This window comes from Protopterus annectens, chromosome 5.part1 (genome assembly GCF_019279795.1).
Source record: "Protopterus annectens isolate FY-2018-M chromosome 5.part1, PAN1.0, whole genome shotgun sequence".
Taxonomy (NCBI): domain Eukaryota; kingdom Metazoa; phylum Chordata; order Ceratodontiformes; family Protopteridae; genus Protopterus; species Protopterus annectens.
The window spans coordinates 270740245-270754464 of record NC_056736.1 but is presented as its reverse complement, the minus strand read 5'-3'; the positions used below and the strand labels follow the sequence as shown (position 1 = coordinate 270754464).

General features: G+C 41.5%; 1 protein-coding gene across 1 annotated transcript in view; it reads right to left on the bottom strand.

Moving 5' to 3' along the window:
* Window positions 1–8536, bottom strand: part of LOC122803143 — a 768079-nt gene extending 759543 nt beyond the window's left edge. Inside the window, exon 1 of the mRNA XM_044072764.1 lies at window positions 8414–8536. Coding sequence (XP_043928699.1) covers window positions 8414–8536 — 123 coding nt within the window. The remainder of the gene's footprint in view (window positions 1–8413) is intronic.
* Between the last annotated feature and the right edge of the window lie 5684 nt (window positions 8537–14220).

Sequence of the window (14220 nt, the reverse complement as noted above, 5' to 3'; positions counted from 1 at the left end):
CTCACACCACTGTCTTGCTCTTAGAAGGTTAAACTGGCTAGAACTTCCTTACCAGCTGCTTCTTTCTCAAATTCAAATGAGTCATTCTATTTTGTATGTGCCCTCCTTCTGTCCCAACATTACCTCTGTTATCTCCCTTTACTCCCCTTCTAGGTCTCTACGAAGCTCTGAACAAAACTTTCACCAAATCTACAAGTCAAAATAAAAAATAGGGCAAAATCTATACAGCTACTCCCCAGCCCAATTCTGGAATAAACTTCCTTTAGATATCAGAAATATCAATCATCCACAAAAATTCAAAACTGCGATCAAAAACTACCTAAACAAGTCATGGATCTATCACTGTAACTACCCCCCCCCCCCCGAATGATTCTCCCTATACTAATCACCTCCCTCCCACCAAACTCCCTACCCTTCTTCTACTTCACTAATATCCTATAATTAAATGTTAGCCATTTTGAACAGTGACTATTCTGCACATCTTACTTTTTAACTCAAGTCAAATGCGCTGAAAAGATTTTACAACTTGTTTTGAATGATGTTGGAAATATGTATACTCTCCAGGGTTGTTAATCAGTTACTACACATTATGTTACATCACTTTTAATTTTTGATGCAATTGTGCTTGTTTTTATACTTGTTTCAATACAATCTTTGTAATTGTGGACCTTTTCTCCCCGGGCCTCTGCTGAAAAAGGGTTTCAGCTCCGTCGCACTAACCCGGTCAACAAATGTCAAATAAATAAATAAACATCCACAGATGCATCAAACTCTTGTCACATTGCATGAAAGTTCTGGAGATAAATGAATATGCAGATTAGTGGAAAGTAAGACTACAGATCAGTAGTTTGGATTCAGATAAGGATAGAAGCATAACCAACCTGATGTTTGCAGTGAGACAGTTGAGAAGAAGCTAGAGAAGAGGAAAAAGCCCAACTGGGCATGCCTACATTTGGAGAAAGCATATGACAAGGTCCCAAGAAAGCTGATTTTGGGCAATCCTGAAGGGGTTCAAAGTCCCAGAAACATCAGCAAAATAAGTATAGGCTATGTACAAGGTTCTAATAACTAAAGGTCTCACAGTAGGGTTCACAGTGGAATTGGATGTGCATCACGGTTAATCTCTGAGCCCACTGCTGTTCATGCTGGTGTTGGGCTTCATCAGCAAACAGGTTGGAGGGGACAGATCAACAAAGATGTATGCAGAAGATCTGGCATTACAAGCAGACTCTGAGCAAGAACTTCAGCAAAGGATAGTGTAATGGAATGCAAAACTAAAGGCATATGGGATGAAACTGAGTACAGCTAAGACAGTTGCAATTGCAGCTAATGGGGGAAATCAGAAGAAGCTGAAAACTGAGAAAGAATGGAAAATACTGGAACAGATTAACAGCTTCAATTAGCTTCAAAGGGTGCCTGATGAGTACACAAGTCTGAATGAGGAGGTCAAAGCTAGAATCAGAGGGGCTGCAACCAACTGGCACAGTGACAGGGGTAGTGTATGACAGGAGAATGCCAAAGCAGGTGAAAAGTAAGATGTAAAAAACTGTGAAGTGACCACTACTACTGTATAGTCCAGATATCGGGACACTAAAGGTAGAGCAGTTGAGGAAGCTAGAAGGTAGTGGTAGGATACACACTGTGGGACAGATGAAGAAATAAGGACATCAAAACAGAAGACAAAGTAGCTCCAATTTCAGAGAAGGTCAAACCAGACAGATTATGGTGATCTAGGCACATGCGTAGAAAAGCAGAAGACAATCTGGTGAAAAGAATTTGAGACCTACAGGAAGATGGCAAGAGGAAACGAGGGCATCCAGCAAAGAGATGGATGGATTGTGTGAAAGAAGTCCTGTGATGGCCAGGCATGACTGTTAAAGAAGGTAGGACAATGGTACTGAATCGAGAGAGATGGTGACAGTTCACATGACACCCTGACCCCATGTTAAAAATGGGAACAAGGGGATTAATGATGGTGAATGATGATAATGATAGACAGGAGATAAAACAGGTGAAATCCTGTCACTTAACAGGTAAGTCATCATAGGTTCATAGGTGTGTACTAGGCTAATGGCCCTGGAGCCTTTACAAGCCTAGTCCATAGGATTACCCTGGCATCGTGCCACTTGACTTTAGTTCCCAGTGCCTCTGTTGAGTAGAGCCATTGGAGTGATCCCTGGGATGAATTTTCTATTTTCCATCCACTCGTCAAGATTCCTCTTGAAGAGGGCCAGTGAGGTGCTCTGTTTGACATGTACAGGAAGTCTATTCCATAGCAAGGGCAGTCTCTGGGTTATGAACCTGTCCCTCCAGCATGTTCTGTTGATTGTGGTAATGAGGTTGAGATCTCTGGAGCACGTGGTGCGGAGGGATTGGGATTTCTTTAGATGCAGTATTTCTAGCAGAGCTGGGTCAGACATGGCTTTGTAAGTCAAGCAGAGATCGCCTCTAAGTAGGCGATACGAGACAGAGAATAGTTGGAGTTTTTTGAGTCTATCCATACAGGACAAGTGTTTAAGGCCTGGGATCCTCTTTGTGAGGTACCTGTGTGGCATCTCCAGTTGTTGCAGGTGTCCAGTGAGGTACATGCCAAATGGGGCATTGTACTCAATGATTGGCCTAATGAAGGAAGAGTAGAGGGAGACCATGACCTCTTTCTTCCTGGATGCAAAACCCTTAGTAATGAGATGTGCCACACAGAAGGACTTTCTGACCACATGGCAATGTGGTGGTCAAAAGAGAGGTTGCTGTCAACCTGTGTTCCCAGATCTCTTATAACACCTTCTGTGTTCAGTGGACTACCATTGATGTGGTAATTCATGGGAACTGGGTTTTTCCCAAAGGGAATAACGGCACATTTTTTGGCATTGAGCTTAAGGCCATAGTTCTGACACCATTCGTTGGTCTCAGTGAGGCCTTTCTGTGGGAAGTCAACATCACTTGGGGAGTTAATAATATCTCCCAACTTGCAATTGTCTGCGAACATTGTCAGCCAGAGTCCCTTCGTGTTGGCCTGGACTTCAGAGAAGTAGATACCAAACAGGAGAGGATCCAGGCCCGAAACCTGTATTACTCCACTCGTGACTGGTTGGCAGTCTGACTTTGAGTCAGCTACTTTCACACTGTGGGTTCTATCTGTGAGCCAGTTTGCAACCTGCCTAGTGATATAGGGGTTGATGCCTAGCTTAGTGAGTTTTTCTATGATTACTGAGTGGGGAATGTTATCAAAGGCCTTGGCCAGATCAAGGTAGGCTGTATGAACCACTTTGCCTCCATCCACAGCGCTGGTGACGGACTCAAAGAAGTCGACCAGGTTGAGCAGGCATGATCTACCTTTCACAAAATAAAAAGGGTGGAATCCAGAGTTTGGAGATTCCCTATATCCTTGTTCATTAGGTCCATGATGATGCATTCTGCAGCTTTGCATATCAAACTTATCAGGCTAATGGGGCAATAGTTCCTACGGTCTGTAGTCACTCCTCCTTTGTGGAGACGGATGACTGTAGCAGTGAGCCATTCGGTAGGGACAAAGCCTGAGGTGAGGCTGTTACTGAACAGGGCACACAGGTGAGGTGCCAGTTCACTCTGCAGTTCATGTACAACACAGCCAGGGATATTGTCAGGTCCCATAGAAGCTGTATTCTTGGCCTTGGACAGTGCTGTTTTAACCTGTGCAGCAGTAGTACTGGGTGCCTGGCAATGTACTGGTATTGTGATGGTCCTTTGGGGGGTAGAGGGTTAAAGTTGGCACTGAATCTGTCAGCCAGTATATTGGCAATATTTGTTGGCTCGGTATACCATTGTGCAGTAGCTCTGAGCAAATTTGGGTATTGCCATGGAGATTCTTTACATAACTATAAAAGACCTTGTGGTTGTCTTTACTGTCTGCTCCAATTCTGTTTTCATAACTACGATTTGATGAGGGATTTCAACTTTTTGTTGTGGCTGATAAGGGAGTTTTTCCAGTCTTGGGACTTCACTTTATTCTGCATCAGTTTCCTCCTTCTGTTGTAGAGTTTGTTTATGGCAGGGGACCACCAGACTGGCTTCCTTTTTTTGGAGGAGAGCATCTTGGGTATGGAGAGATCCATGCATTTGTGTATGTGATCATACAGTGCATTGGTGTATGACTCGACGGTCATGCAACTATTCTCAATTTGCATGGGTGCCGTGAAGTTAGCCACTTCTGTTTATAGGAGCCCAAAGTTAGCTTTGGAGAAGTTTTTCATGGTGGTTACCTTTTGTGGGGATGTGGATTTCCAAGGTGATTAGTTTGTGGTCGGATCTAACCAGGGAGGAGTTAACTACTGGTGTAGAGCAATGGTCACCCATGTTAGTAATGATCAGGTCAAGGATGTTGCTACCTCTAGTGAGGGTAAGAACGAGCTGGTCCAGGGCATTGGAATAAATTAATTCCAGGAAACGTTGGGCAAGTGTATTGGTACATGAGTAGTTTTCCCAGTTAATGGAGGGGTAGTTAAAGTCACCCAGTATGAAAGTGTTAGGTTGGACCCTAATATTCTCCAGGGTGCTTAGGAACGTGGAGTGTGAGTCTTGGGACATGGTTGGGGACCTATAGCAGGCTACGACCTGAATCACTGTCTTACCCAATGTTAGCTGCACCTGAAGTATCTCTAATGCATTATGTTGAGATACCAGTCTGGAGGTGTGCACATCCGTTATGAATATGGAGACACCACCGCCTTTGGAGCTTCGGTCCAAGTTCTGGGGCCAAAAGGTGTGGAATGAGTTATAGCCTGGTAGTGCAGGGGTGCTTTCTGCTGCTTTTAACCAGGTCTCTGTTACAGCCAAATGTCGATGTTCTCCATTTTAAGGAGTGCTTCCAGCAAGTGCATTTTGTGATTTAAACTTCTAGCGTTGAGCAGCATGACCCTCAGATTGCATTTGTTTGTACCTGTTATGGTGGTAATTTGGTCTTTGGAACACCGCCTAAAAAAGGCACTACAGGGGTGGCAAGAGCCTTGGCCAGTATTCGGATGAGATGGTATCCCCATAGATGACTGGAAGCTAGGAGGAAAGAAGATTGAGATTTCTAATACATTATTTAATAACATCCTGAAAAGAGAAGATATACTGAAATCATGGAAGAAAGCTGTGGTAGTTATGCCCAAAGAGGGGAGAGATCCATAGACCCTGGGTCATAAAGCCCAATTTCAATTTTAAATCAGAATTATAATGCCTGTATAAGTGAACATAATTCCAAAAGTGCTGCACGAAATGACATGTATGGAGCAGTGTAGTTTTGTGGAAGGGAGAAGTTCATTCAGCAACATAAATAAAACACTGATGATTCAAAGGAAAGTAGAACAAAATAAAACTGCATTACTAGTGAGTCGCTTTATGAAGAACCCTTGTCCTGGCCTGCTGGAATTTTATAAGAATGGTGATAGCAGCATTTGTGTTCTCTAATTAAATTATAGAATTAATGGCAAGAATATTACTAAGGATTGGAAAGAAAATTAAAGAAGGTGGTGTACATTCTGTCTGATTGTACCTGAGTAAAGGTTCAAGGCAGGAAATGTTATCTTCCTCTACAGTAATATTTGCTATATAACTGCAGCACATGGCATGGCAATGAAGATCAGGGATTCTCAAGTACAAGTGTATGAAAATAGTGGAAGTCAGAAGAAGCTGGCCTTGTTTGATGATGATGATGATGATGATGTTATGTATTTGACAAGACCAAAACAAGATATTTCTGAACTATGAATACTTTGATAAAAAGTTCCAGACATTTTCAGGTTAGAAAAAAAAAAACAAATGCAGCAATATTAAATGGTATGCCTAACCATTACACAGTTCTAACTTATCCATATTTACTAGGCCATGACAAACAAGTATCTAAAAGAATGTATTAAAAAAGAGTCTGAGGCAGCAGCAAATGTTACATAGTAGATTATGTAGAAGACTGTCAGAAAACTGAGTTTGGAAGCAAGATCCAGGAAGTGAAAGTGCTTCAGTTCCTTTAGTCTTACATGCAAGTCAGGCTTATTTTTATTAACCAAAAGACAGATGACAATCCATAATAAACAGCTAAGTGATTTTATCAGGGAAGGGGAAGCCAAGCATTAGAAAGGAAAAATTGATTTTCCTTACAGAACAAGGTGGCTTAGGGCTACCTGAACTGAAAACATATTTTAAGGATAGGCAGATGAAGCTGGTTTATATAACACAGACAAAAATTTATGGATAGAAATAAAAATTTACTATACTGAGTTAAGCGGAATATACAAAAGACAAAGCCATATTAATCTTTTAAATCCAGGTCCTTAGGGATAATGATAAATGTACAGAGTAGTGACAAAGGGAAAAAGTAAATTCTTACCCATAGGTCTGATTATTAGATGAAGAATAGACGAGAGATGGCAAGAAGCAATTGAGGGAGACTAGCTATGAAGCCAACATACTGGAAAAATGTAAAGCTGACTGGAAAGGTAAGAGAGTGTGAAGAAGCAACACACGTATTTGAAATGCAATTTAAGAAAACTAGGTGGGCACTAGGTTCAAAGCTTCATAAGCATCTAGTAGAAATGCAGTTCAGTAGGTCATTGCAAAGTCTAACCTAATTTCCCAACTGCCCTAGAGCACTGCTTTGTAAATGGTTTGTTCAAGATTACAGAGTAGGCAAATGAAGGCAGAGGGAATCAAACCCTGTACCACAGTATGCAACTCATTAACAGCACATTGCCTTAATACTCTGCTTTCACTGCTAGACTTCCCCTTTACTAGCTGCCAGGCTTCATTATCAAGATACGTGGTAGGTTTTGCTACAGAAAGGGAACACCCACCAGACAGATGGGGATTGTCCACCTTTCCAGAGTCTGGCAGCAGGGAGAGGCGTGACAAAAATCAAAAACAAGTCCATAAGCATTTGGTGGATCTGTAGCTGCCAACACTTTAGGAGTTCACTGCAACACTTACTTTCTTAGGAATGCACAGGTCAGCAGGAAAATCATGCTGTCTCATCAGCTGCATAAGGCACAGCATGTTCCAGTCCTAGCCCCTGTTCTGTATTCTTACCAAGGAGATTGACACCATAGCATCCGCAGTCCTATCAAAGGGGCAGCACTGACCAGCACTTACAGTGTCCAACTCCACCCCAAAAAAGGTCTTCCTATGAAACAGCATCAAAGAAAATAGCCTACAATTTATGGTCACCCTTGGAGTAAGCATCCATGCAAGTATCCAAAGGAGGACTGCTTCCAAGTAATCCCTAGATAAGGCAACTAGATAAGAAAACACCAGGGACACTTACTGTAAGATTTCGACTATGGCCATGATCTTCATAAAGACTTTAAGTGCAGTCGCTGATATGCATGCTATTTACCATTATGGTTTGACCTATGAAACATGTACATTTGGTTCTGCTTTACTTGATACTTAGTATTTTTTTACCTGCTTATGTTTAAATCAACAGCATGACATCCAGTACTGTGACTAGCATGAAAAACATGAGGAAGTCACTGTGGCTGTGCATCTAACAAAAAGATGCAGTCATGGAGAGGACTGTCAGGCTCCTTCAGTAGAAAACTGGACAACTGTAGTACCAGGCACAGTGACTGGATGGCCTTGTGAGGACTAAGCACAACAGCTGTCTGATGCAGGAGTATCAGTGGATGAAATGGACAGGCGCTCATCAGGGGCCAACAGCATCAGTTGTCAGGCAGCATAAAAGACATACAAACAAACCAGAACATCCTAGCATACAGTATTCTGTACCAGCGCCTACATGTTATGACCTTTTATCAGTGTGATTCATGCAGGACAGCAAGCCCAAGCATACCCCATACCCCAGCAAATATAGAGACCGGGTCTGAGCATGAAGCTTGGCAACTCATTCAGTAATACCCCTTTACAGAGACAGTGGCAGGGCTCCACCCACATGATGCATTTGACAGTGACCACAACAGGTTACCTAAGATTCGTCTATATCTTGTGACTGTGTCACGGCCACCTCATAGAGCTTCTTCCTACTGACGGGTATGGAGTGCCAGCAGCAGTGGAAGCACTCAGAAGGCCAACCAGTGACCAGGCGGGACTAGCAGACTACTTCCACATTTATAATTATGTCAAACTCACTATTATTTTTTTTGTTTTACTGTGTTGCACCTTTTTCTGCTGCAGACACATCTTTGCATGCCCTAGAGGTGCCACAAGGTTTAAGGTTTCCAGGCTGTGATCAGCTATTCAGATATGAGGCCATGATGTATGGCAACACTGGTATTTTAATCTTTAAATAAGCTCACATCTTAAGAGGTGTACAAAACATACCATCTAGAAATGAATACACACAGTGATGCTTGATTTTATAGGGTTACAGGTACAAAGCATACTATAAGATGTTGCTAATGGGATGTGGGATGTAACTTCAAGTACATGGCTACAGGTTTACCTTCATATTGTCAGAAATGACAATATCGATCACGCATTTGGGTGAACCAAATGCACGAATTTCAAACGTCAATATTCTCAGAAGTTCGAAAATCAGCAAATCGAACAGCTGATTCGCTGACATTCGAACTAAAATGTCGAAGACACATCATAATGCAAGCCCCCCTGCACCCCCCCATACACCCCCTACTTTAATATACCAACTCCCGAGATCGCACTACAGTGGGGAAAGGGATAATTTCCCGATCCCCGATATAGTGCAATCCACACCCACAATGTCAAATCTGCAATGAGTGAATGCCAATGTGCATTCACCCATTTCACATTCGGACAATTTTTTTCAAGGTTTTGCAACTTTGAAAACCTCCTTTCGCACAAAGTGGATTTGCACGAGTGCAGAATGCACTTATGAAGGTAAACCTGGCTACATGTCAGCACATCAAGTAAAGTCAGCATGTATGGGCAAACTGCATTTGAGGTTGGAATTAGATTTCTGGCTTTTAATAAGCGGACTGATAACAACATATGCGGTGGGCCTTGGAAAGACTGTTTGGAATATAGAGATTTACACTGGCAATTGGTTTTGAATGCAACCCAGGAACCAGGAATTAATGAATATACATCCATCAACAGTGTACTTGGCTTGGGGCAGCAAAACTGTGATTTTTTTATGTATGCTTAGGAGTTTATAGGCAGACTAATTGACACACTGTATATTTATATATTTTTGTTACATATTTGAGATTTATGCAACTTGTTTAGGATTTTATTGTAGTCTTTTACCTTAGGATTTCAAAAAAACAGCATTTTATGATGTGTCTTTACAATGACTTTTTCACAGGTACTATTTATGTAATGAGTGTTAACTGGAGATACGACAACACTGACTGGTTGACTTGGTTTAGGGAATCAAACAAAACTTTATTTACTTAATTGAAAGTTTTTTTGTATTATGAGTTCTTTGTCAGTCCTTTTTTGCTAGATTTAAAGCTCTAAACTTCAACTTTAACTTCAATACAGGACCTGTATATGGAGTTCTCTTGGCATTTTTCCACTATATTTCTTGGTTTTCAGGTTGATGGTTTGTGCATTTTTCTTTAAGTCCAGATCCTTGAATGGAAAGCAGTTTGACTAAAGTATAAGGATTAGCAGCTACAAACCTAATAAACAGAATAAGAATTTTAATATTGAAATGCACTCCCTCAGATACAATGAACAGTTCAAAAAGTTGCTGGTATCTGAATTACAAATTCTCTTCTTTGCAAACTTGCTTAAGACAGTTGAAATTTCATTAATTACTTCATATCCAATAACTGATTTATCCCATTGACTGGAAACAGGCAACCAGAACCTATTTGTGCAAGTAACGGGCATAAAGCAGAAAACAGAGTATCTCTGTTTCTATCTCTCACTCTCTCTCTCTCTCTCTCTCTCTCTCTCTCACACACACACACACACACACACACACACACTAACACACTAACACACACAAGTACACTTTAGAGCATCTCCAATTCACTTGACTGCATGTCTCTGGGATGTGGAAGGAAGTGAGAAAATAAGGTGAAAACTTACAAGGACATGTGAAGAAAAATAAAGATTCAATGCTTACATTATAACGCAAACTATAGATGTGCTGTAGGCATTAATAAGGCTATGCCCAAGGCATTGTTGACACTTTTCTCAAAGAAATAATCAGCACAAACCTGGCAAATCAAAGAAGCAACAATTACCATAAAAAAAAACAACTGAAGTAAAAACAGAACGGATCTGGCCAAATATGCTTCAATTCTCACTGAAAATGTGTCTGTACAACATTTTTATGTTAGTAAAATATACCCTATATGTAGTACTGAAGGGCATTACCCAGTGTGGTCTCTTGCTGGATTGTTACTTCCCTTAAAAATATGGTGTCAGCTTGAAATTGTCATATAAATAAATTGGTTAGAAAGCCATTCATCAACCGTAATGCATGACCAAGACTTTCTTAGCAACAGATCAAATGACCAAATACCCATCTGTAACTACTATTTCACTTGAGAACAGAAGTGATTCAGAATGACACATTCCTCATAAAACATGCACAAGCAAATCCTGTTTGGAATCCAGCAAGAGTAAGAAACTGCCATTGTCAAGAATAAACTCAGTAAGTAATGTCCAGGAACTGGGGTTCATGACATAAGCATAAACCAAATTGTGCAGCTTCCATCTAAAGGGCCATTAACAGTTCAGTCATTCTGTATTAGTGTTAGAGAAATGTACAAATTGTATAGTGTACAATTCTGCACCAAAAGGGTTAAGAGTTAATACATTTATTCTATGTAAAATGTGTAAATACTGGTGGTCTCTGTAAAAGCTGCTGATGCCTAAAAGTCTGTTGTTCTTGCTGTGGAATATTGAGATAGGGGCCCCACACTAGCAGCAGATAAATGCTGTGTTAGGAAGAGACAGTCACAGGACCATAATTCAGAAACTGGGTTTGACAGGGCAAGCCCTGTGGACAAGCTAAATTCTGAAAGATGTTTTTGTAAAAGTCAGGAATTAACTGATAAGCACCTGCTGTGTACGTGCAGAGAACTGTATAGTGTACGTGCAAAGAACTGTATAAAAACAGCAGGTTGAGCTATTGAAAATCAGACAAACCTTGTACCTACATGCTTTGTCTCCTTGCTGCAAGTAATAAAGGATGCCTTGCTTAACCTTACGTGAATTGATCTTTGAATTTTCTTTAACAATGAGAATTTAAGTGCTGTATAAACAGAAAGATTCCACAATCCAGAAATTACAACCACGTAATTTACAGTATGTTGGATTCAGAAAAAACATGCTATCTTTTAATACAGAGACGCTCTTGCACTTGACTCTACCTGTTTGAATTGACCCTGGATTCTGCATATTATCTGTATGCTTATAAAGTCCATGTTTGCCTGAATAATACCCACAAGGCATGCACCTACATCTTTATAAGTGTTGTCAACGTGAGTGGATTTACTTTGACATCTCAAATACAGTCAAGTGCACTGATGTGCTTTGCTTCCAAGTCTACAAATGCAGTAGTATCACTAAAAGGAAATCTCCCTGAAAAACAAATTAATAAATATAGAACATATTCTGCATATTTATAGCTAACCCCTTAAACTCCACCTTAAAATACAAAACTGTAAACAGGATTGTTGCATGTGCACTAATTAAAGTGACAAGAGACATTTATCATTGCTTTGCATAAGAGATTGTCTCAATATAATTTCACAGCCAGTTTACAAGTTCTAGGTATAAGCCACTGTGACATTGTTGGCCAGGTGAATCTCAGTTGCATAGCCTATTTTTGATTGATGGGGGGGTGGAACTTGAGGAGGTATTCGCACAACAGGGGAAATGTGAGTTGAACACAGAAAATTTCCCAGACTCTTTGCAAATGATGGTTGCTGAACTTGGTTACCAAGGCTAGATGGCCTACAAGTGACTGTGAGAGAATTCTGAGAGGTATGCTAAAACTGGTGAAGATACTGAAGTACATATCACTACCTTAAACCTTAATGGGGTACAGCTGAAGTCCTTTCGTGATGATAAACAAGGAGGAGTCGAACAGTCAGACTGGAAGTGTGGTGGAATGAAGAAGGTGATATATTTGTGCCTTTGAATTCTACACCAACTGAGCAGCCACAGGCGGATAAAAAGAACACTGTTCTTGTCATGCTGATGATGTCAAGAGAAGACATAGTGAGCCAAACCAGGTACCTGTCTATGAAGGAGGCAGATGCTTTTGGAAAGGAAACATTACATGCTGATGTTGCAGCTAGTCACTCAGAAATTGCTAAGAATATGTGAGAGATCACTGACAGAAGACCTTTAGTAAGGCTGCATTCCAAAAATCTAAAATTATAGGGTGGTATCTATAGTCTCAAGATTTGCATTTTTGTAGAAGTTATTCTTGAAGAACAAAGCTATGCCTATATACAGATTCAGTGATTGTGGGATATTCGCACTGAATAACTAAATGCAAATGCATTTAAAAAAAACCCACTCACCTGCTCCAACTCATTTGCCCAACAATTTCTGGAATTCATTAACTCTAATGCCCTGGACCAACTCATTCTCACCCCCACCAGAGGCAGAAACATTCTCGGTCTGGTCATCACTAACATGGGGGGGGGGGGGGGGGCAGCTGCTCTACACCAGTGATCAACTCGTCCCTGGTCAGATCCAACCATAAGTTGATCACAGTCGATATACAAATCCCACCCGCACCCCCACCCCCCCAAGAAGGAAACCACAGTCAAAAACATTTCCAAAGCCAATTTTGCACTTTTAAAGACAGAAGTGTCAAACTTCACATCAACCACGCAAACAGGGAAAGGGAGTATGGCCGCAGAATTTTACACCAAGGAGCTGTATGAACATTTACACAACTACACGGATCAGGCTGTCCCTAACAGAATCAAGGTTATGTCCTCCAAAAAGAGGAAGCCTATCTGGTGATCCACTGCCATTAACAAACTCTACGACAGAAGAAAAAAACTGTTGCAGAAAACGGCTAAGTCCCAAGACTGGAAAAATTCCCTTGCAAGTCTCAGCAAAAAACTGAGATCCCTTATAAAAGCCACCAAAGCTAGTTATGAAAACAAAATTGCAACAGATGCTAAAGATAACCACAAAGCATTCTTTGGTTACATCAAAAACTTGCATAACAATAAGCAGGGGTGCTCTGAGCTACTGCAGAACGGCACCACTTATACTGAACCAACAGATATTGCCAACATCCTGGCAGACAGATTTAGTGCAAACTTTACCCCCCTCACCCCCAAAAGGGCCCATCCCAATACCCGAGGAATGCTAAATCCCTATTACCATGGCTGCTCAGGTAGAAGCTGCACTATCCAAAGCCAAAAATACAGCCTCCACAGGGCCTGATAACATACCTGGCTGCATGCTACATGAATTACAAAAGGAACTGGCACCTCATCTAAGTGCCCTGTTCAACCACAGCCTCACATCAGCTTTGTCCCCTCCAAATGGTGCACTGCTACAGTCATTCCTCCCCACAAAGGGGGGAGTGACTACTGACACAGGAAAGTACCACCCCATCAGCCTGACAAGCCTCATCTGTAAGGCCATGGAGTGCATCATTACGGACCTCATAAACAGGGATATAGGAAACCTTCAAACCCTAGATCCCTCACAGTTCAGGTTTGTAAAGAGCAGATCATGTCTGCTCAACCTGATAGACTTCTTTGAATATGTCACCAAAGCAGAAGATGAAGGCAAGGCAGTTCATACAGCATACCTCAATCTGGCTATGGCCTTCGACACCATCCCCCACTCAGGGATCATTGACAGACTAACCAAACTAAGCATCAACCCCTACATCATAAGATGGGTAGCCAACTGGCTCACGGACAGAACCCACATGGTGAAAGTAGCAGATTCCAAATCTGACCACAGGGCAGTCACAAGTGGCGTCCCACAAGGATCGGTCCTAGGTCCTCCCCTGTTTGGTATATACTTCTCTGAAGTTCAAGCGAAAACCAAAGAACTTTGGTTAACCAAGTTCGCAGACGACTGCAAATTAGGAGCCATCATTGACTCCCAAGCAGATGTAGATATCCTACAAAAAGGCCTCACTGACACCAATGACTGGTGCCAGAACCATAGTCTTAAGCTCAATACCAAAAAGTGCATAATCATCCCCTTTGGGAAAAACACGATACCCACGAACTACCACACTGAAGGTAGCCCTCTCAACTCCCAAGATGTGATAAGAGATCTAGGAACACAAGTGGATAGCAACCTCTCCTTCGACAACCATGT